The following is a 24116-nucleotide window of genomic DNA, read 5'->3' as shown; positions in this document are numbered from 1 at the left end:
TTACACAGAAACACTTCAGACTGAAACCTGGCTTCTACTCTGTACCTAGGACCCGTTACTGTTCCCAGAAACTCCCTGCACTTACAAGGTCTCATGAAAGTGAGGGGACCTGAAACTTAAATTTTATCAGCTGCAGAGTAAATCACTCCTACTGTTTCCATTAGAGTGTTTCTGATAATATTATCTGATAGATGTAAATTTAACTAATGAAAATCTTAAAACCTGTGAACTGCTTAATTTTAACAAACTGAAAACACTTGCATAACCAATATATAGCTCAAGAAGCAGAACTTGAATCGCATCCCAGAAACTCTCTTTGTGCACCCTCCACTCACTACATGCCTCCTGTATTGCCCAAGGATAATGCTATACTCATTTCAAATTACTGATTTTGTACTTTACATAAATGGAATAATAAGATATTCTACTGGTTCTGGCTTTTATCTTAACATTTTGAGATTCATCCGTATTTTTTATAGTGGTAGACCATTTCATTGTATTGTATTCCACTGTGTAAATATTAAATTTATTGTCTTTATTAATGAACATTTGAATAGTCTTTAGTTTTTTGCTATTATGAAGTGTTCTATGGACATTCTAATATATGTCTGTTGGTAAACAAATGCATGCATTTTCTCATGGGTATACACTTAGAAGTGGAATTGCTGAGCCATGGGGTATGCATATGTTCATCTTTAGTAAATGCTGCCAAACAGTTGTCCAAAATGGTTGCACTAATTCAGACTCCCACCAGCAGTGTATGAGAGCTGTGATTACTCTACATCTCTGCCAACTCTGTTACTGTCCACCTATTTCATTTTAGCCATTTTGCTAGGTACACAGTAGTATTATGTATGGTTTTAATTTACATTAGGCTGATAACTAAAGAAGTTGAGACTTGGTATCTTCTTTTTTGAAGTGCCTTTAAAAATCTTTCACCTGTTGTTTACCTGCTGACCCTCCAACTGGGTTTCTTAATTTACATGAGGAGTGTTTTATATAATCTGGATGGATACCAGTCCTTTGTCAAACACATGTATTGGAAATACTTTTTTGCTCTGAGTTGCCTAATCATTCCTTTAATGAATAAAGGTTAATACAGGCCAGTTGCTCATTTTAAAAATATTTATTGTTAGAGTATTTTGTCTTTGCCTACATGTAGTAAAGCACTGAGCTTGTCCAAAGAAAGCTATGGCCCTTACCCCTGGCAAGTAATCTGGAAACCCTTGGAATGTCCTGCTTCATAAGTGTATCTCTGTTTACCTGCATGCCTTGGACCATGCCAGCTGTTAGTTCATTCTTGCACTGCTATAAAGAAATAATTGAGACTCGGTGATTTATAAAGATGAGAGGTTTAATTGGCTTATGATTCTGCAGGCTTTACAGGAAGCATGGTGCTGACATCTGCTCAGCTTCTGGTGAAGCCTCAGGGAGATTTCAATCATGGAAGGAGAAGAGTGAACAGATGGGGAAAGCAGGAGCAAGCAAAAGTTGGGGTACAGAGTGCCACACACTTTTAAATGATCAGATCTTGTGAGAACTATCACAAAGACAGCACCTAGCCATGAGGATCTGCCCCCATGACCTACACACCTCCCAGCAGGCTCATTTCCAGCACTGAGGATTATAATTCAACATGAGATTTGGGTAGAGACAAATATCCAAACTGTATCACCAGTCTATGCTAAAACTGTAATTTATGGTTGGGGCCTTGGGTAATGTGGTATCACATTGACCTTTGGAGAGACTGGTAGCTCCAAGGTCAGCAATGTGAGAAGTGAGCCATAATTATGCCATTGATACCCTCCCCACCCCACCTTCGGCCCCTACAAAACAATGGACACCAAGGTGTGGTTGAGCTTCCCTGGTTCCATTGCCACACAGTTCCATTACATCTTTGCTAGGAGAAGCACTGTCTATGCAACTCCACTGGGAGAAGACGGCTGGAAGCTCTGTGTCTGGCCTCTCCTGGACCCTGCCCTATATGCTTCCTCCTATTTAATCTATAACCTTGTGATATACTTTTGATATAGCAAACTATGAGTATAACTTTCCTGAGTTCTGTTTGTCTAGTGAATTACTGAACCTGAGGTGGGGGAACTGCTGCCTATCAAAGGTCATGCAAATGTCATTTTAAGGCTTTGTTGTTATGCACATTGGTTGTGCCATCACTCTAGACGCACTATTTGTGTACAGTGTGGTATATGAATTGGAAGTCAAGATACATTTTTTCCCTATGTGACATTCACTTGACCTTGCATCATTCATTGAAAACACCACCTTTTCTCACTGCATTGATGTCACTTTTGCCATAAATCAGCTGATCTGTATGTGTTTCTATATTATTTTCTATTCTGTTCTATTAGTTCATCTTTCTGTTTTGAACAAATGTCTTATTACTAATTATTTATAATGGTACTTCAAATCCATTAAATCTTCCAGCTGCATTCTCTTTCAATATTGGCTTGGCTCTTTGTGGACTTTTGTATATCTATGTGAATTTTTTTTAATGTTTTTAATTTTTTTTTTTTTTTTAAGATAGAGTCATGCTTTGTCACCCAGGCTGGAGTGCATGGTGTGATTTTGGCTCACTGCAATCTCTGTCTCTCAGGCTCAAGCAGTCATTCCACCTCAGCCTCCTGAGTAGCTGGAACTACAGGCAGGTGCCACCACCTCTTGCTATTTTTTTATTTATTTTTTATTTATTTTTTTTTTGTAGAGACTGGGTGTCACTATATAGCCCAAGCTGATATTGAACTCCTGGGCTCAAGTGATCTGCCCACCTCGGCCTCCCAAAGTGCTGGGATTACAGGTGTGGGCCATTGTGCTCAGCCAGCTTGTCAATATATATTTTTTAACCTGCTGGAATTTTGAGGAGGGTTATATTGAATTATAAATTAACATGTTTACATCAGATATCTTTACAGTATTAAATCCAGGAATCCTTGAACATAGTATATATATTTTCATTTATTTAGATCTTTAATTTCTCTCAATACTGACTTGTAGTTTTCAGGGCATAGACATTGTACACCCTTCCTTCAATTTATTCCTAGTTATTTGAAATGTATAAAAGTAATGCTTTTTTTTTTTTTTTTTTTTTTTGAGACTGAGTCTCCCTCTGTCACCCAAGCTGGAGTGCCATGGTACAATCTTGGCTCACTGCAACCTCTGCCTCCCAGGGTCAAGTGATTTTCCTGTCTCAGCCTCCTGAGTAGCTGGGACTAAAGGCATGCGACACCACACTGACCTAACTTTTGTATTTTTAGTAGAGACGGGGTTTCACCATATTGGCCAGGATGGTCTTGATCTCTTGAGTTTGTGATCCAACCACCTCGGCCTCCCAAAATGCTGGGATTACAGGCATGAGCCACTGCACCTGGCCTATTGTAATTTACATAATTTTTTGTATGGAAAACCCAAAAGAAACTACTGCAGTAGTTAATAGTCATTACTATTAACATAGTAATTTTCCTAAGTGCAAAGATAATATTAAAAAAGAAATTTTATGTCTATATACCAGCAACAAAAAGAAAAATTATGAAAAAGGCTGTTTTATTTGAAAAATAGTTTTCTTTTAATATAGAACTTAAAAGATTTGTGGAATTTGAAAGTATTTTTTTCTTTTTTTGAGATAGGATCTTGCTCTGTCACCCAGTCTAGAGAACAGTGGTAGGAACATGGCTCATTTGTAGCCTCAACCTCTTGGACTCAAGTGATCCTCCCACCTCAACCTCCCAAGTAGCTGGGACAACCGGTGTGCACCACTATGCCTGGCTAATTTTTGTGTGTATTTTTTGTTGAGACAGGGTTTCACCATGTTGCCCAGGCTGGTCTTGAACTCTTGGGCTCAAGTGATCTGCCCGCCTTGGCTTCCCAAAGAGTTAGGATTACAGGTATCAGGCACCATGCCTGGAGGAAAGTTATTTTTAAAATAATGATTTTCTTAGAATTTTCCCTGAAATGTCCTTTGCAATTCATTCCCAGTGTTATGTGAGAAAACAATGTAAAAATGCAATTCATTGGTAGTCATTTTGGTGGGAAGATACATTCTAAAAAATGGACAGACATACACATTATCTAATGATGTAATAATTTTTATAGAGTTCCTTTTAGAACTCCAATAACTGTATTTATTTAATGTGCATACTGATGATGGCAATTAGGGGGTCACTGTATCTCAGAACAGTTAAATATACTATGACATCCCAGTTTAATCCATGAAATTGTTACTTTCAGTTTGCTGACAAGTTCTTACAGTCTGTTCATCTTATGACTAAGTCAGCACAAAATATATTTCATTTATTTATAATTATTCAAGTTTTTTAAGTAGCAGGCAAATCTTCAAGGAAGCCTAATTATAACAAAACAGTATGTCATATTTCTATTTCATTTGATGTGATTTAAATTTTAGTTCCTGATTTTCAAAAAATAATGAGAGCTTTATTATTTCCAAATTATAAAGGAAAAATGTCCTGACTATCAATCTACAGAAAGGCATGGAGCTGCAAAGGACAGAGGAGTAGGAGATGACTCAAATCAGATAGACCAGTGTACCAGTTACAGCTCAAAGATGGGGGACTCTCTTTGGTGAAGACACAATTCTACTGGCCACACTCTAAATAGACTACACTGGATAATAAGACATCTCTATGGCTGGTTCCCTAAAGTTAGATATCTTACGTATTTATCTACGGAGTTTTATAAGTACTTTTGTAAGAAAAAAACAAAAATTGACAGTTCTGGACTATATCATTTTGAACATCAAATACACACTGTATTTGATACCCAAGTGTAACACTTACCTGACCTCTCTCCTAGCTATGGCTGACCTTTAAAACTGGCACAGCTATTAGATTGAAGACTATAGCAGGTCTTTTACCCATACAAGTGGTTTCCATGAAAGGAACCTGGTAAAGATAACTGAGTCAGAAACAAGGCAGCACTTTTGTTATCCAGAAGGATGCTTTTGCTCTGAACAGGCAGCTGCTGTTCTCTGAGATCTCTGGCATGCTTGCCCAGAGAGAAGAGCTGTGTAGTTTCCATCATCCACAGAGGTGGCAGGAACACCATTTGCACAAGTCAGAATGAGGAAAGGATGTGAGGATGTGAGGCTTGAGAGAAAAACAGTTGACAAAGAAAGCAAAATTCTCCTAGTGTATATAGCATATTCTCCTGAAGGGAGTCATATAAATGCAAAGATAACATCTACAGCTATAGGAATTTTTTGTTTGTGCTCTTTTCACATGTACTTTTATCTCACTGTTGCTCACAAACATGTAATGAACTTTGGTATGCATATATATGCCTCCTTCACTGGACTCTGAGAACCCACACACCCAGAATCTTGTACTTGGTTGGAACTGAATAAACCACACTTTTAGAATGTATGCCAACCTTTAAAATAGATGATAATAATGTTAATTTACACCTGTATACATGACTTGCGTTAACTTTTCAAAACATCTTAACAAGTGGGTATGTAAGTACCCTCTTAGTGATGTGTTAATTTTAAAAATATTTGCACATATTATTTTCTGTGCTGAAACAAACTGGAAAAAAAAAAAAACAAGTTTTAAAAATTTACTGAGCAAAAGAAAAATGTGCCTCTCAGGATGATCCTCATCAATGTGGAAAACTCTATAACACTGCATGATATTTTGAATTAATATAAATCATAAATTATAATGTTACAGTTGCATTTGGGCTAATGTGCATTATTCTGACAAGGTCAGAAAACTATATGATTCAATTATTTCAAGCAAAATCATGGTTTTAGTGTATACGTTTGACAATTCTATATTTACAACCAATGAAGCCAATTGTTTGATCCAGAATCTGTTCTAGAAAATGTATCTATGTAGAATTATGGATTTAAAATACAATAAATGCAATAAAATATATTTAAAATTCTATTAAAATGCTAAACAGCTTAAAAAAAAAAAACCCTTTAACAAAATCTGTCCTTAAGGTACATCTCCTAACACACATACATGAGGCAGTTGGAACATAAATGTGACACTGAAGAATCTGGACAGGTGAACTGCACTTGCATCTTTCTCATCCTTTTCCTCTCTGTCTCCCCCATCTCAGCACATGGTGCTAGGATACAAACGGTTGTGTCAGCTGCACCCCCAACCCCTTGTGCCATAATTCATATGTTGAGGCCTAATCCTCAATGTGATGGTATCTGAAGGTGGATTCTTTGGGAGGTGACTTGTGTCCTTATAAAAGAGAACCCAGAGTGATTCCCTTGCCTTCTGCCATGTGAAGACACACCAGAAACATTTATGAATGAGGAAAACACCCAACACAAAATTTGCAAGCACCTTGATCATGGCCTTGGCTCCAAAACTGTGAAAAATAAATTTCTGTTGTTTATAAGTGACCTAGTCTAAGATATTTTTGTTCCGGCAGCCCCAACAGGCTTAGACAAATGGTAATTCTTACGATAGCTTAAGACAAAAACCATGCCATGATACCTGATGCTTGCCTTTCTCTCACATTAAATTTTGTTAGCTCTATGTTTACAATACATCCAGAATGTGATAGGTTTTTAATACCCATCATTTCTAGTTTAGATTATTATAATAATAATCTGAAAATGTTTATTCCTTCAGTTGTTCATCCACCCACCTGGCAACACTACTGGAACAAACCATTTAAACCAGACACTGTTCTGGGTTCGTTAGTACACAGGAAATTGTATTTCTAGCCTTTACAGAAGGAATAACTCTTACCCATCCTGAATCTTACTATAGTGCACTGTCCCAGGACATGACTTCCAGGGCACTAAATAGAGTCAACATGAGAAAATAATTCTAGTAACCAAGTTAAAAAAAAAAATCATTTTCCAAGATGGATTTCCAATGCTTTGGTTCTAAATCCAACTAACTTGGAAAACCTAATTGGTATGTCATTAAGAATATTGTGATGACAGATTACTATCGGTAAACGATTCTAGTCAGAAGGAATAAAATGAAATAAATAAAATTGCTGTATAAACATTCTTTTCTTCAACATAAATGAACAAGATATTTTGGCCCTTACATCTCTAAAAACAAAAAAGAGAGAAAAGTGATTGACTTTGTCTGATTCTAGCAATAAATAGTATTTGTTCATGGAAATCTAATTTTATAAAATGCCTAAGCTTATTAAGAAATACATTTCAATAAAATATTACTTTTTATATTTATTCAAATTGGGATATTTATGTTTTTTTGATCAGCTGAACATCAATAATAGTTGAAATGATAAAAAATTCCTATGTTAACATTCAGACAATTATGATCACAGGATATGCAAAAAATTTAAATACAGTTGTCTGTTGGTATATACCTGGGATTGGTTCCAGGACTCCCGGTATACCAAAACCCTCTCATATGCAAGTTCTGCAGCCAGTCTTGCAGAATCTGCTTACGGTAAAAGTCAGCTGTCCTTGGGTTTCATATCCAGCAACTACTATAGTTCTGATTCTCATCTGGTTAAAAAAAATCTGAGTTATGAGTCGACCCACACAATTCAAACCTGTATTGTTCCTTGTTGTTGGGGGTTGTCTTTTGCAATGTAGGATATTTTGCAGCATCCTTAGCATCTTCCCACTGGACACCAGTAGTACCCCACTCCCTAGTTTATGAAGCCAAAAATGTCTCCAGACATTGCCAACTGTCCCCTGGGAGGCAACAGTCCCTTGCTGAGAACCACTGCTGTAAAGAATAGAATAAGTAATACAATGGAAAACTTTGACTATCAAAATGGATGTTAGTATCAAACCACTATGGTATTTAATTCCATCTGATACATTTAAAACAGTGATAGTTATTGTAAAATGACATTTTACAAGGCACTGGAAATTACATTATTTGCCATTATTTAAAATAATGGTCAAGAACTTTGGATGATCCACTGGTGGAAAGCATCCTGCAGTTTATAGGAAAGGTGAGTAATGTACATTAACCTTCACTTCGATTTTTTTGTTTTTTAGATGCAGTCTCGCTCTGTCGTCAGGCTGGAGTGCAGTGGTGTGATCTCTGCTCACTGCAGCCTCCACCTCCCAGGTTCAAGCAATTTTCCTGCCTCAGCCTCCCGAGTAGCTGGGATTACAGTGTGCGACGCCACGCCTGGCTAATTTTGTAGTTTTAGTAGAGATGAGGTTTCACCATGTTGGCCAGGATGGTCTTAATCTCCTAACTTCATGATCTGCCCGTCTCGGCGTTCCACAGTGCTGAGATTACACGCCTGAGCCACCGCACCCACCCCCACTTAGAGATCTTTTACAAACGCTGATATGAAACTTTAGAACACTATACGTTTATCTCATGTAGTTCTAAGACTTTTTTTCTTTTGATGAATGTATTAAGTTCTTGAAAACTATCTTTCTTGATAAATGTCTAGAAAATGTAACTGAAAATATCAGAGCTTTTAAAACAAATGTAAACTGCTTAGATGCAAAGCAAACATTTTTCAAAATTCAACCTGTGTTAACTAGTAAGTGTGTTTTATTTCCGTGTTTCAAATGATGCCTGTACAATTCCAAGCATCTGGAAGCTGAGAATAGTTTAAGAACTCCAAGACCTATTCCACACAAAGCTGTACAGTTATCTCCTTAATCCTGCTACTAGTTACCTAAATAGTCTCGCTATGCCCCAGTTCTCTCAGCATAATGGCAACTTATATAGCATTTTTATTGTTTTAAATCAATTCTACATATTGTCTACTATACATTGTTTATTAATCGAATAAATTTATGAGACAGATAGAAAAGACGTCAGAAAGAAGAAATTTGCAGTTAAGTAATAATGTGCTTTGTTTACAATTCAGCAGCAGCAGCCTCACAGCTGAACTACAGCACAGGTCTCTAGAACCACCACAACAAACTCCTTTTCATAAGAAAATTTCACTTGAGCTTTTAACTCTATACTGTGTGGAGTTTGGGAATACTTGAAAGCAAGTTAAATAAAATTCCCACCAAAGATGGTATAACCACTCAGCAGAAGAAGCCGAACTTAAGTACAGTAAGTCAATTTCTTCAAAGCTTTCAAGATTATTCCAATTTGTCTTTGTATTCAATGCAAATCATTACAAAATCACGCCTATTTTAAATTTATTAAATTTCTCAAAGACTTTTCTTTTTCAAAATCTTAATTCTTATAAGAATTTGTAAGAAATGCTTGTTACAATCAAACAATACAGAAAGTATTGCTACTTTTGATAACTTGGTATAGATGTTTCTTACTAACTCGCTGTAAAGAGTTGATCTATACATGCCAGTTACCATGATCTTCTAAAAGCACTGTTCAATCCCTAAAATTAACTTGGTAAAGACACAGATGTTTACTAACGTATCAGGAACCACCTGTCCTCTCAGGCTAAAAACGACGTCTTATTTTAACTAAGTGCTAAAAGTCAAAAGCATGATAATAAGATATCTACTAGCCCTACTGCTAAACAATCTGGGTCCCCTGAAACTTATACCTAAACACGGTGCTTTCGTGCAGCATCTGCACCTTACTTTTGCAGTCTGGGGTGACTGAGTCAAGGAGACCCTGCGGAGCACCAAGCAGCCCCGGGTCTCCACGATTACCGCCAAGGCAACGCTTCGACGCCCGCTCCTCAGGGACTCTCAGGGGCGACGCCAGGAAATCCGTCTGGCGGAGAGGAACCGCAGGGCTCCGCGGCCGGGCTGGGACAGCCTTTGCGGAGCAGAGGCAAGCCTGGCGAGCTCTTCCCCACTTCTTCGCGGCGCTTGGGCAGACGTCCTGGCGACATCAGGCCGCGTCATTTCCCCTTCATCCTATTTTCACTTTAACATCGTGGCTTGAGAACTTTTTTTCTGTGCCCACTCCGGAAAATTCTAAATGCTTTTACAGATACAACCTCAAAAATGAAGCTCCATCCAGCCCGCCACCACTCGCGCTTTTCCCACCGTCTTCTCCGCAGGCCCCACCCGCTACTGCTAGGCGCGCGAGCCTAGGGGGAACGCGAGCCCTCGCCGGGCACTCCGGGGCCTCGCCCCGCCCCCAGGCGCGCACCCAACCCATATAAGGCAAGGGAAGGCGGCCGCGCCATCAGAGAAGGGGCTCCAATAGATTTCGCAGTTCATTTCTTCTCCTTCCCGCCTTCCTTAAAGGACCGTTTCCAAAAGGCAGGCACCAGCAAACCACAACACTCATTAAAGATGACTATAAAGTCTTTCTGCTACCAGAGTCCGCGAGTTCAGGCCTCCACCTCAAGAGCTCGAGCTCCGCCCTCATTGAACCGCCCCCACAACCGCTCCCGCGAGCCCGCGCTTACGCTTTCTGGGAGGCGCGCGACGCGCTCGCTCCGCCCCGCCGGTCCGGCCCCAGCCCCCTTCCCTGTCTCTGGAGAGCCAGCGCGTACGGGCAAGGGCGTGTGGCTCTGGGGCGCACGTTGCTACTTGTGGGTGTGAGACACCCAGCTACTCTTCCCCTTCCGCGAGTCCCTCCTTTCCTCGCAGACCCCACTCGCCGTGGCTGGCTGCCGCCGCAGCTCTCGTGCCCACATTGCGCGTGCGCGCGGGCACGGGCGCGCGGCCGTCGGGTCCCTGCGTTCCCTCCCCCTCCCTCTCGTCTATAACTTGGCTGGCGAGGAGGAGGCGCCGCCGGAGTCGGAGGGCGGGGAGCTCGGAGGAGGGAGCTAGAGAGTTGTGGAGACTAGTGACTGGGAGAAGTCGAAGCCTGCTCTGGCCCGCGCCTTGTCGCTCTCCGTCTCCCTCTCTCACACACCTACTCCGCCCTGCGACCCAGACCGCGCGCTTGCTCCTTCTCTCGCCCGGTTCTCCAGTTGGTCGCTCTCCGGATCTTGGCGCGGCGGGGGCGCCCCGGGGGTGCCCTCGCCCTCCCGTTGCGGGCGGGCGGGCGGTATGTGGCGCCTGGTGCCCCCGAAGCTGGGCCGCCTGTCCCGCTCGCTGAAGCTGGCGGCGCTGGGCAGCCTGTTGGTGCTGATGGTGCTGCACTCGCCGTCGCTGCTCGCTTCTTGGCAGCGTAACGAGCTGGCCGACCGGCGCTTCCTGCAGCTCAATAAGTGCCCGGCGTGCTTCGGTACGAGCTGGTGCCGCCGCTTCCTCAACGGGCAGGTGGTGTTCGAGGCGTGGGGCCGCTTGCGCCTGCTGGACTTTCTCAACGTGAAGAACGTGTACTTCGCGCAGTACGGCGAGCCCCGCGAGGGCGGCCGCCGCCGAGTGGTGCTCAAGCGCCTCGGCTCGCAGCGCGAGCTGGCGCAGCTCGACCAGAGCATCTGCAAGCGGGCCACCGGCCGGCCCCGCTGCGACCTGCTGCAGGCCATGCCCCGGACCGAGTTCGCGCGCCTCAACGGCGACGTGCGTCTGCTCACGCCCGAGGCGGTGGAGGGCTGGTCGGACCTGGTGCACTGCCCCTCACAGCGCCTTCTCGACCGCTTGGTGCGCCGCTACGCCGAGACCAAGGACTCGGGCAGCTTCCTGCTCCGCAACCTCAAGGACTCGGAGCGCATGCAGCTGCTGCTGACCCTGGCCTTCAACCCTGAGCCGCTGGTGCTACAGGTAGGCGCAGAGCCAGGGCGGGGGGGCGTCCTGCCGGGAGGGGCCGCGCGTGGGAACCGGAGTAAGGAGAAGTGGCCCCGCCCGCGCTTGCTGCCGGTTCCGACCCGACCCGGGCTGGGCCAGGCTGCAGCTTGGGAAGGGGCGGCTCCAGGGGAGCCCCGGGGCTGCGCAGGGAGGCCGAGGGTGACCCGGCCGATGGAGAGTCTGCTTTTGTCACCTAGACTCGAGCTTATCTCGGATTTGACTGCGGATCCTTCAACGCCAGAGGGAGTGCGTCTCTTAACGCTCCCCAAAATGTCTCTCCAGCGAGTTTCCTTCCGCTCTGCTCTTTGCTTTTCTGCTTTTATCTGCCGGGCCTTGCAGGTCCGTGGCTCAGACTGTTCACGAGTCTTTGGACCTTTCTTAGTTCTTCTGAAGTGTTTTACACCGTGTTCGCTCTTCCCTTTCTGGCGCTAGTGGCTGGCCTAACTTAGGTCTCAGAGTCTTTGTTTTCCCTTATTTACCTGGCAGTCATTTGGACAGCCAATTCGGGGACGGGTTGGGAAGGATAAAGTCGGAGAATGGGACAGTGGTCGGTCGGGGTGGGGCTAATCTGTGAGCCGAACTTTGGGTTGGATTAGAATCAAAGAAACAGGAAAAGTAAGGCAGCTTTGGACTTGGGGCAGGGAGGACTTAAGGCTAGACAGACATTTTCATCCTGATCCTGTGACCTGCCCTATTCATCTGTTAATCTGATTGAAGGGAGATGAAATGTTAGGCCAGGGCGAGTATCAGGGAAGGAGATTCTTGCCTTTTGCCAATTGCGTTATTTGCAATAACTTTATTTTGAAAAGTAATGTGGTTTTAGGGGAATAGGATGAAATCTTTTTACTGGTGACAGCAAAAAGAGAACGAAAAACAAAAACACTGTTTACTTTCGGAGTATTTACTTGTTTCTGCCATTCCCACCCGGCTTCAGTGCGGTGTCCTTGGATAGTGATTTACAGTTGTGGGGTTGTGATTTCTCCTTCTGTCTGCAGAAAAGTTACTGTGCTCCTTTCCATGACACTTTTGCTGTTATTTCAAATACAAGAGAGAAAAATTAAAGTTCACAAGTAATTTTGGTATACTTCACATTCCTTCTGAGTTGCTAAGAATGCCATTGAGAGCTGGAGGTTTATACAGGGTGGTTTTTTTGGTGTTTTTTTAAAATCTAAAAGGCATGAACAGGAAAATGCAGATTTATTTATATTTCTTTTCTCAAGCTCTACACTGTTCATTTTAGCTAAAAGAAATCAGCTTCGTTTCGTTAGTTTAGCTAAATAATGTAACACAAATATTTTGCCTCAAATGAAACTTTAGTGTGGGTCTTAGTAAATTTTAGGACATCAGGGGCTATGTGTATTGGGTTAATTTTAAAGTCAGAGTGTGTATTAAAACTGCTGCATCTCCTAACTGAATGGATGCATAAAACTGGTTAAACTTTCCTTGAAGAAATTTGCTTAATTCAGTAGTTCCCAAACTAGTCAATGTCTAAAGGTTAGCTTATGTTTATTATGTACATACACTTGAACTGAAGTTTCTTATTAAGCTATCTTTTCAAGAAAAAAAAGCCTTGTTTATATTAGCAAGATTGGTTCATGGAGATCGTGTTAGCAGTTTGCTGAAGTAGATACCCTGACAAATTCTCTAAGACTCAAAAAGTTAGTAAGGAGCTATTTTAGTAATATACATTTATTGTACGTAAAATGCAGGCGTCCGTACTGAAAGATTTTTTATTAGGTAATTTTGAATAGTCATGTATTAGTAACAACTAATATTAGAATCGATATTTTAAGAACATTATGTAGCCAGTTCTTTATAAACGTAGTCATAGCATCTGAATTTGAGAAACTTTGGCATCTGATTTACACTAAGGTAAATTTGTGCTTTGTGTAGAAAGGTTTTATATTTTTTTAGGTTTGAAGTTCTCTTGGCATTCTTAGTTTACTTTGTAGTTGAGATAGTCAAGTGCGCTTGTATCTTGTTTTCTGTTTAACTTTTCCCTCAAACTTACTCATCTGTTCTCATCTTTAGTGATGAAACAGCTTTTTTTGAAAAAACACCATTATTTTCTTATATATTACACACAATGACACAATTGCTCTGAGTGGGTAAATAGATGGGTCACAGGATAAGAATCTGTTTTTAGTATGTGATGAAACATACTCCACGTTTTAGAGTGTAAGATTTGTAAAACGTCTCCACGTTTTAGAGTGTAAGATTTGTAAATTACATTTTTAATTTACACAACCCAGTTCCCAGGAATAGTACTAATACTAATATATGTATCATAATTATAGCTAATTACATACTGTGAAATATAATTTCACAGTATGTAAATAGTACCACTCAGTCATATAGGCATCTTATCTTTTTAAAACCTGATTAACAAGCAAGTAGAGTAAGAAGATATTTTTAAGAGTCTTCATAGAGCTGCCACTTTCTTTGTAGAATCACTTGAGCTTTGGTAAAAGCTAGTGAGTTTGAAAGTCTGAACAATATACTTGAGGATTGATGATTGTATACAACCACCAAAATGAAAGGAATCTCAGTATTCTGTGATCAGGTAAAAAGGTTGCTGTGTAGTAAGTCAAATAATGATGTTCATTACTTCTGTTAGCTAGGAAACTGCATTTTTAGTATTTATACATGTTTCAATAAAACTGTTTATAGCTGCTTACAGTAGTATTGGAATATTGATACTTATAGAAAAACTCAGATTTGGCTGTGTTTTTGCTTCATGTCTTTAAAAAAATATTTTTAATTGTACTAGTGTTTTACAACTTGAAGAGGAACTCACTTTTATTTTTCCTCCAGGAGGGGGAGCTACTTGTCGAATTTTTGGACAGCTGGTGACAAACTAGATTTTCCTTATATTGTCCAAAAATTAACAACTTTAGGGGGAAAGAAAGTCTTTGAACTGACGTCATCAACGTATTCTTAACAAAACTTCCAGTATAGTAAACATGCTTCAAATTAAGCATGTAAAAATTTCTTTCGATAAGGTACTTAAGAAAGAACTGAAAAATACATAGGCACTTAATCTGTTAAACTCACCTCTTCTTATTTGAAAAAAACAATTAAAAAATTGAAGTTTTATGCCTTGAAAGGAGAAGTGAAAGGTATTAAATGTCTTTACCATGTATACACACATACCTTATCTATTTAAGGCTACATAGATTTGTAATATAAATTTCCCCATGTGAAAAGGCATGAGAGTACAGCTTTCTTCCTATTGTTGGATAGTTTCATTAGTTTGCAACAGTTTACCCATAGAATTATTGTCTTCTAAAAAATATTTATATACATCAAGCAACAAGATAATGCGAGTAGTACTTTTATCTTCTACCCTGATAGCCTCTTTTCATCTTCACATTTTTACTTCACTAAGAGGTGTATTTTGGTGCCAATTATGCCGTAATTCTATGGAAGAAAACTGGAGGCAAGGAGCTATGTTGATTTTTATATCATGTAACAGGAATCTTGAAGTATTCAAAAATTGAGATATTGAAGTAACTGGTAAGATGACAAGTTATAATTAGTAAATTTTCTATCAGTATTTGTATTTAATCTATTGAATTTACAGAGAGAGAGAGAGTGTGTGTGTGTTTGTGTATGTGTGTGTGAGAGAGAGAGAGATAGAGAAAGAAAGACTGTCTGGTTTTCTTGAAGTTCAGACAGAATCTCTGACTTTATAACCTGGAAGTAGTGAAGATGGTCTTGTTTGTAGGAAATGAAGAAAGCTCTTTGTTGTTTAGGGGGAAGAGCTGAAAATTTAACTATTTATGGAACTTTATTTGCCTTAAATTTTGTAAATCATGGTTTTAATAGGATTTACTTTATTGTTATGGTATATGACTATCATTAAGCTGTGGCTCTTAAGCTTGCTTTTCTATTCTTATAAATGATATAATACGTGCAAAGCACATCACTTAGTGTCTGATAAATTATAAGCATTCAATAAATGTTAGATATTGAATAAAGGAACTTTTACTGCCTGGTGCTTGATCAGCTGTTTTGAAGCTTGTTTTGGGTATGGATCACCTTAAAACTAATGGTGATTTTGAGTATTGACCATACTTTAGTTATACTGATTTTTTTTCCATTACTTTGAGATAATTTTTTTGTAGAAAAATTTCAGTTAGTGTTGTTTTTGCCTTTAAAAGTAATTTATATAGGGAACAACATGTTTAAGTTCACTGATGAAAATACAGTTTTTGAAGTAAATAAAAGATTATGACTGTTTAGCTAATGGTACGTTAGAAAAGTTGATAGATTTTTACTATTAGACTCACTTCCCTCTTTATAGAATGAGGCTATTGGATTAGATCCTTTTCAGTGCCAACGTTCTGGGGTTTCCAAACCCTTGACTTGAGAAATCTGGGTTTTTTTGTTTTTGTTGTTGTTTTCTTTTGAACTTGACTTTAATGGGTGGTTTTAATTAAGCTCTTCTGAAAGAAGATTGGGAGTTGGATGCTCTCTTTCAAGCCTTTTTTCCTACCCCCAAATTTTTACACACATGAAATCAGATTAAAACAAACCAAAAACCAACAGCTTCTTTTCGGGGGAAATATGTGGAGTTAAGGGTGGCCAAGGATCTTGTGAAGCAATAGTGTGCAAAAGGATGATCCACACTGTGTCTCAGGAGTTTCTTTTCAAACGACAGCTTAGGGAACCACCTACTTGTCTTTCACTGGCTATTGCTTTAGTAACTGCCTTCCTAGATTTTGGCTTCATAACACATTAGAGATGGTTCTTAGTAGAGCAGTTTTTAATCTAATAATTTTTTAAAGTTTTTGAACTTTTTGTGACTTTTCATCTGAGAGTCCATTGACACTTTTGACATTTGAACGCCCTTCAAGATAATCAAACAAAAATAATACAACAATTCTGTGTACCTAAAGTCCAAAAAGGGGGTGGGGACTTTTATTTTAGAAAGACCCTAGAGACAGACAATTGCCCTTAAGAAAGTATCACTTCAGATTCAGTAAAGCAAAGTCATTTGACATCCTGGTCTAGTTTCTGGACATATCTGTATCTTTTGACCATTGTAATTTTGTCCTTTCTGTACTTTTATCTAGTCTTTGAACTATTCTTTATATTTCCACTGCATGAGTTAGCACTTAATTTTCACACATGTTGGGAAATAGCTTGTTTTTATAGGTCTTCTGAACATGGGTGTTCAGTTTCCCAGGGGATTGTCAGACTGGTTTTTATTCTGTTTTTCTGGTTTGTGGTCTCTGGCTTACTTCCTGTATTTCTGTCATTGTTGCTGACTCTTCACAGAATGCTGACTTTTTCTTTCTTCAGCTTTCATTCATTACCTATATATTAAATTACGGCCTTAGAATTTAAATCCTGCATTCTTCAAATAATGTTTGATGAACTTTAGTAAATGATTGTAAAATGATGGAAAATTATTAGTGGTAAGGTGAGGGTAGTATAAAGTGATAGGAAGTTATCTGTGAAATTCTTGGGAGCTCTTTGGATTTATAGCCAAAAGAACTGAATTTGGCTGTTTGTTTTACAATCTATTACAAGGCATTTAGATTGAAACGATGGAAAGACGGTCCTAGGAACCAAATAGCTTACTATGTAGGAGGTAGGTACACAAATGACTAATTATTATTCAACCAATATAATGTAATAAGCCCAATATAAAAGGTATATATATACACTGTCAGATAGTTAGGGAGGGACATCTCATTGTATGGTGGAGGGGACAGTATTGATAGAGCATCCAGTTCACATTCTGTACAACCACAAGGTTGTTGGATGGTATTGAGCAAGTCACTTAATGTTTTAGGTTCTAAGTTTTTTTAATCAGTAAAATGGGGATGTTAATACTTACCTAACAGGATTGTTTTAAAGATTAAAGGAGACAGGATTATTCAAGTAATATCTGTTAAATGTTTTCAGTTGTAAAGCTTTTTACAATGTATTATTTCTTTGAAAATCAGCTTATTCCATTTTTAGACAGCTATAATAGTTGCAAGTTCTTTAGCACATTATGCTGATGGTTTGTCTTAGAAATATAAAAATTATACTTATTGTAGACATTCAAATGTCACCGTCCTTACATATATTATATGTACCTACAGCTATTCAGGCTATAGATTTTAAGAAGAGCAGTTTAAAAGGGGGTTAGGGATTTGTCTCATATAAAGTATAATGAATAGAATGAATATGGTAGGAAAGGGTTTAGATAAGGATTAAGAAAAAGCAAATAGTTTACTTTTTTCTCTGTAAGTCATTATTATAGTTTAATAATTCTGTTTAGTACATTGGTAAATGGTAGTAAAAAAAAGCAGAGGTGAAGTCTGGGTTGTTTATGGACCTTAGACTCTGAGACAGAATCTTAAAAGATTTATAATCTGAAGTAAGTATGATGCTTCGGTGTCTTCATATTTTTTTCTTTCTAGTGCTTTTTTGTGGTTTTAACTCTGAAGTGAAAAGATCTGACACTGATTATGTGACATTGGTCAATAGTGCCAGGAACTGATCTGTACACCCTTGGGACACAGTAAGGGTCAGTTGAGACTAGTACACTTATGTATATTTAAAACTTTTGGCCAAGTGTAGTTTTTTTGTTTTGTTTGGGTTGGGGGAAGGGGAAGCATTTCTTAAGCTATTCTAAAAGATAATTTATTTCTATTAAATTTAGGTTTTTTAAATGTGTTTTGACATCAGTTTCCAATTTTAGATATAGCTGTTGGACACGATATTCAGTAAAATAACACAACCTTACTATTTTCAAGGCATTGCTTAATATTGTTGGAATTTGAGGTGGGTGGAAAATGGCATTCAGAAAATTATTTCGTGAAATAAATGGGACATATGCTGGGCCTTAGAAATCTTGAAATTGTTAAGCTTCTACAGTATTTGCAATCGATTTTGGATGTTATTTAGCAGTATAAATTAAGAAACTACGATCTTATAGAAATTTTAGCAAAAATTCAGTAACCATTAAATCATTCTAGTAATTTTACTATATCTCCCCTCCAGACAGTTCACCAAACTGTGAACACATTAATCTGTCACCAGTACAGTTGACTAATCTCTATGAACAGCTGTTATAACATGCGTTACTACAATGGGATTTCGTTCAAATTTGGGCTTTAAAAAATAACTTTAAAACTTAAGTTAAACCTGTAAACATTTTCTATGCTTTATAACATACACTTTCTAAGAGTGTGTCCAAGCTTAAACCTTGTATTTTTTTTTTTTGTAAAAATGCCTGTTATATAGAAAATAGCTATTCAGATTTTAGATTGTATGTTTTATTAATAGATTTTTTTTGAAGTTAGTTTGTTTATACTAAGAACTTTGAACTTTAAAAAAAAATTAGTCTTTCATGGTAGCACATCTCTATTTACTCTCTTAAGGTAAACTGCAAAGCTGTGTTCCTTTTAATGAAATATGAGGTTATGAATTATTATAAATTATTTTATATTTCCTGTATAAAAGGAATTTTGATCTTTTAAATTTAGGATACAATATTTTTGGTCATGTAGGAGAAAAAAGAATACAAGAACTTTTAAATAGACTTTATTTTAATCTGTTAGTCTCATGTCATTTATTGTTTGTAAATGAGTAAATAAATAAAAACAAAATGTATTCTTTTATGTATCTTTATTCTTATATTACGTGTCCACCTTTTTCATGACTGTGTTATGACATGATAGAATAAAATGGCCTTATTAACTGTAGGATGATGGATACTGATCAAAGGGTGTAACTTTGATATTTTAAAAACTTTTTTTTTTTAGAATAACATAATATACCACAGTATATTGGTTGATTTCAATACGTAAAAATAATCATGAACATTAAGATTTTGACATATATTTGTTTTTCGCATGCCATATAGACCATGCTATGTGTGTTGAAGAGTTCTGTTTGATTCTGTAAGTCCCAGCATGATCTGGCCCTTGCTTCAATCTCCAGATTCCATTACCTCAAGCCTCTTCTTCATTTATTTCACTGAAGCTACTTTGGTCTTTTATTCATTTCTGAGGTGATAACTTTCTGGCTTTAACATATGCCTAAACTGCCCCATCTCCAGTCATCCTAGATGGAGATCACTTAGGGTACGTAATCTTACATTATTTTTTCCAGCATGAGGTTTGCTTCTGGAATGCTTCTATGTAGTATATAAACTTTTACCTTTATAAAATCTGAAAAATTCTTAAACAAATCATAAATAAGCAAAACAAAACAAAAAAACGCCCCAAACTAATAAAGATTGTAAGCCTTTACTTCAACAGAAGGATATTGGCTTGAGGGGTTGTATTGAATCCATTTCAACTCTTGCAAAGATAATTATAGCTTAGCCTGAATTTGCTTCTTACTACCTGTGTGACTTTAGGTAAATCATTTAACACTGTACTGATAAGATTGAACTGGATTTACAATTGAGGTACCATTAAACTCTAAATTTCTTTGAGTTTACATTTCCTTTATTGATCACATAAAATATAATATTTGATTTTGATCTTGAGTAGATTATAGGTTATATCAGCATTTGGAATTTGTTTTGTGCTTATCAATAATAAATTAAAAAGCAACTTAAAATACAATGTGTGTGTTCATGTTTCCAATTTTTAAATTTCTTAGTGCTTGTGGATGCTCTCTACATTTCTTGTAGCATCAATTATTTTAAAAGTTTGATGACTAGTCTATATATTCCATTATGAATTAGAAACTACTAGAGGTCAGTAAAGATGTTTCTCTAATTTAGTAGTTCTTGGCTCTATTTCTTCTTTTTTTTTTTTAATGTACTTTAGGTTCTGGGGTACATGTGCAGATCATGCAGGATTGTTGCATAAGTACACACATGGCAATGTGGTTTGGTACTTCCATCCCTCATCACCTACATCTGACATTTCTCCCCATGTTATCCCTCCCAGACCTCCCCACCCCCTACCTTTGTCCCTCCCTTGTCCCCCCCAACAGAGCCCAGTATGTGATGCTCCCCTCCCTGTGTTTATGTGTTCTCATTGTTCAACACCCGCCTATGAATGAGAACATGTGGTGTTTTATTTTCTGTTCTTGTGTCAGTTTGCTGAGAATGATGGTTTCCAGATTCATACATGTCCCTACAAAGGACACAAACTCATCGTTTCTTATGGCTGCATAGTATTCCATGGTGTATATGGGCCACATTTTCCTTGTCCAGGAAATGTCTATTGTTGATGGGCATTTGGGTTGGTTCCAGGTCTTTGCTATTGTAAACAGTGCTGCTATGAACATATGTGTGCATGTGTCCTTATAATAGAATGATTTATAATCCTTTGGGTATATACTCAGTAATGGGATTGCTGGGTCAAATGGAATTTCTCTAGGTCCCTGAGGAAGCACCACACTGTCTCCCACAGTGGTTGAACTAGTTTACACTCCCACCAACAGTGTAAAAGTGTTCCTATTTCTCCACATCTCACCAGCATCTGTTGTCTCCAGATTTTTTAATGATGGCCCTTCTAACTGGCATGAGGTGGTATCTCAATGTGGTTTTGATTTGCATTTCTCTAATAATCAGTGATGATGAGTACTTTTTCGTATGTTTGTTGGCCTCATATATGTCTTCTTTTGAAAAGTGTCTGTTCATATCCTTCTCCCACTTTTGGATGGGTTTGTTTTTTTTCTTGTAATCTGTTTTAGTTCTTTGTAGATTCTGGATATTAGCCCTTTGTCAGATGGGCAGATTGCCAAAATTTTTTTCCCCATTCTGTTGGTTGCCGGTTCACTCTAATGATTGTTTCTTTTGCTGGACAGAAGCTCTGAAGTTTAATTAGGCCCCATCTGTCTATTTTGGCTTTTGTTGCCATTCCTTTTGGTGTTTTAGCCATGAAGTGCTTGCCTATGCCTGTGTCCTGAATGGTTTTGCCTAGGTTTTCTTCTAGGGTTTTTATGTTTAAGTCCTTAATCCATCTATAGTTAATTTTAGTGTAAGCTGTCAGGAAGGGGTCCAGTTTCTGCTTTCTGCACATGCCTAGCCAGTTTTCCCAACACCATTTATTAAACAGGGAATGGTTTTCCCATTGCTTGTTTTGTCAAGTTTGTCAAAGATCAGATGATTGTAGATGTGTGATGTTGCCCCCAAAAGCCTGTGTTCTGGTCCATTGGTCTATATGTCTGTTTTGGTACCAGTACCATGCTGTTTTGATTACTGTAGCTTTGTAGTATAGCTTGAAATCAGGTAGCGTGATGCCTCTGGCCTTGTTCTATTTGCTTAGGATTGTCGTGGCTATGCAGGCTCTCTTTTGGTTCCATATGAAGTTTAAGGTGGTTTTTCCAGTTTTGTGAAGAAGGTCATTGGTAGCTTGATGGGGATAGTGTTGAATCTATAGATTACTTTGGGCAGTATGGCCATTTTCACGATATTGATTCTTCCTAACCATAGCATGGAATGTTTCTCCATTTGTTTGTGTCCTGTCTTATTTCCTTGAGCAGTGGTTGGTAGTTCTCCTTAAAGAGGTCCTTTATATCCTTTGTTAGTTATATTCCTAGGTATTTTATTCTCCTTGTAGCAATTGTGAATGGGAGTTCGCTCATGATTTGGCTGTCTGTTAGTCTGTTATTGGTGTGTAGAAATGCTTGTGATTTCTGCATACTGATTTTGTATCCTGTGACTTTGCTGAAGTTGCTTATCAGTAAGGAGATTTTGAGCTGCAATGATAAGGTCTTCTAAATATTCTAAATATACAATCATGTCATCTGCAAACAGAGACAATTTGACTTCCTCTTTTCCTAATTGAATACCCTTTATTTTTTTATTCTTGCCTAATTGCTCTGGCTAGAACTTCCAAGACTGTCTTGAATAGGAGTGGTGACAGAGGGCATGCTTGTCTAGTGCTGGATTTCAAAGGGAATGCTTCCAGTTTTTGCCCATTCAGTATGATATTGGCTGTAGGTTTGTCATAAATAGCTTTTATTATTTTGAGATATGTTCCTTTGATACCTAGTTTATTGAGAGTTTTTAGCATAAAATGCTGTTGAATTTTGTCAAAGGCCTTCTCTGCATCTATTGAGATAATCGTGTGGTTTTTGTCTTTGGTTCTGTTTATGTGGTGGATTACATTTATAGACTTGCATATGTTGAACCAGCCTTGCATCCCCAGAATTAAGCCTACTTAATGGTGATGGATAAGCTTTTTGATGTACTGTGCAATCGGCTTGCCAGTATTTTATTGAAGATTTTTGTATCTGTGTTCATCGTGGATATTGGCCTGAAGTTTTCTTTTTTTGTTAAGTCTCTGCCAGGTTTTGGTATCAGGATGATATTGGTCTCATAAAATGATTTGGGAAGGATTTCCTCTTTTTGTATTATTTGGAATAGTTTCAGAAAGAATGGTACCAGGTCCTCTAAAAATAAAGGATGTAGGAAGATTTATCAAGCAAATGCAGAGCAAAAAACAAGCAGGAGTTGCAATACTGGTCTCTAATAAAATGGACTTTAAACCAACAAAGATCAAAACAGACAAAGAAGGGCATTGCAGAATGGTAAAAGGATCAATGCATCAAGAAGAGCTAACGATCCTAAATATGTGGGCACCCAATACAGGAGCACCCAGATACATAAGGCAAGTTCTTAACCTACAAAGAGACTTACACTCCCACACAATAGTAGTGGGAGACTTTAACACTCCTCTGTCAGTATTAGACAGATGAACGAGACAGAAAATTAACAGGGATATCCAGGACTTGAACTCAGATCTGGACCAAGTGGACCTAATAGACATATACAGATATCTCCACCCCAAATCCACAGAATATACATTCTTCTCAGCACCACATGGCACCTCCTCTAAAATTGACCATATAATTGGAAGTAAATCACTCCTCAGCAAATGCAAAAGAACAGAAATCATAACAAACAGTCTCTTAGACCACAGTGCAATCAAATTAGAACTCAGAATTCAGAAACTAACTCAGAACAGTACAACTTCATGGAAACTGAACAACTGGCTCTTGAATGTCAACTGGATAAACGATGAAATGAAGGCAGAAATAAAGATGTTCTTCGAAACCAACAGGAACGAAGACACAACATACCAGAATCTCTGGGACACATTTAAAGCAGTGTCTACAGGGAAATTTACAGCAATAAATGCCCACCAGAGAAGCCAGGAAAGATCTAAAATCAACACCCTATCATCAAAATTGAAAGAACTAGAGGAGTAAGATAAAAAAAAAACTCAAAAGCTAGCAGAAGACAAGAAATAACTAAGATCAGAGCTGAACTGAAGGAGATAGAGACACAAAAAAATCCTTCAAAAAATCGATAAATTCAGGAGCTGGGTTTTTTTTGAAACGATCAACAAAATAGACGGCTAGCCAGATTAATAAAAAAGAAAAGGGAGAAGAATCAAATAGATGCAATAAAAAACGATAAAGGGGTTATCACCACTGACTCCGCAGAAATACAAATTACCATCAGAGATTACTACAAACAACTCTGTACACACAAACCAGTAAACCTTGAAGAAATGGATAAATCGCTGGACACTTGCACCCTCCCAAGCCTAAACCAGGAAGAAGTTGAAACCTTGAACAG

General features: G+C 38.5%; 1 protein-coding gene and 1 long non-coding RNA gene across 3 annotated transcripts in view; one reads left to right on the top strand and one right to left on the bottom strand.

Annotated features, from left to right (window-relative positions):
• Positions 1–459: 459 nt before the first annotated feature.
• Positions 460–20367, bottom strand: LOC116540645. The gene is made up of 3 exons (XR_004264534.1): positions 20342–20367; positions 6050–6055; positions 460–2418 (listed from the first exon to the last, which is right to left on the bottom strand). It is a non-coding gene; the product is annotated as an uncharacterized LOC116540645 (long non-coding RNA).
• Positions 10369–24116, top strand: part of DIPK2A (divergent protein kinase domain 2A) — a 31322-nt gene continuing 17574 nt past the window's right edge. Inside the window, exon 1 of one of the 2 annotated variants that reach the window (XM_032264204.1) lies at positions 10369–11539. In XM_032264204.1, coding sequence (XP_032120095.1) covers positions 10883–11539 — 657 coding nt within the window. In that variant the 5' untranslated portion in view covers positions 10369–10882. Of the gene's footprint in view, positions 11540–11674; positions 14127–24116 lie in introns of those variants that run through there. The other variant, XM_032264210.1, reaches the window with a different exon arrangement.

This window comes from Sapajus apella, unplaced genomic scaffold, assembly GCF_009761245.1.
Source record: "Sapajus apella isolate SASKATOON/1434 unplaced genomic scaffold, GSC_monkey_1.0 scaffold4, whole genome shotgun sequence".
NCBI lineage: Eukaryota > Metazoa > Chordata > Mammalia > Primates > Cebidae > Sapajus > Sapajus apella.
This window is presented reverse-complemented; position numbering and strand designations above follow the sequence as displayed.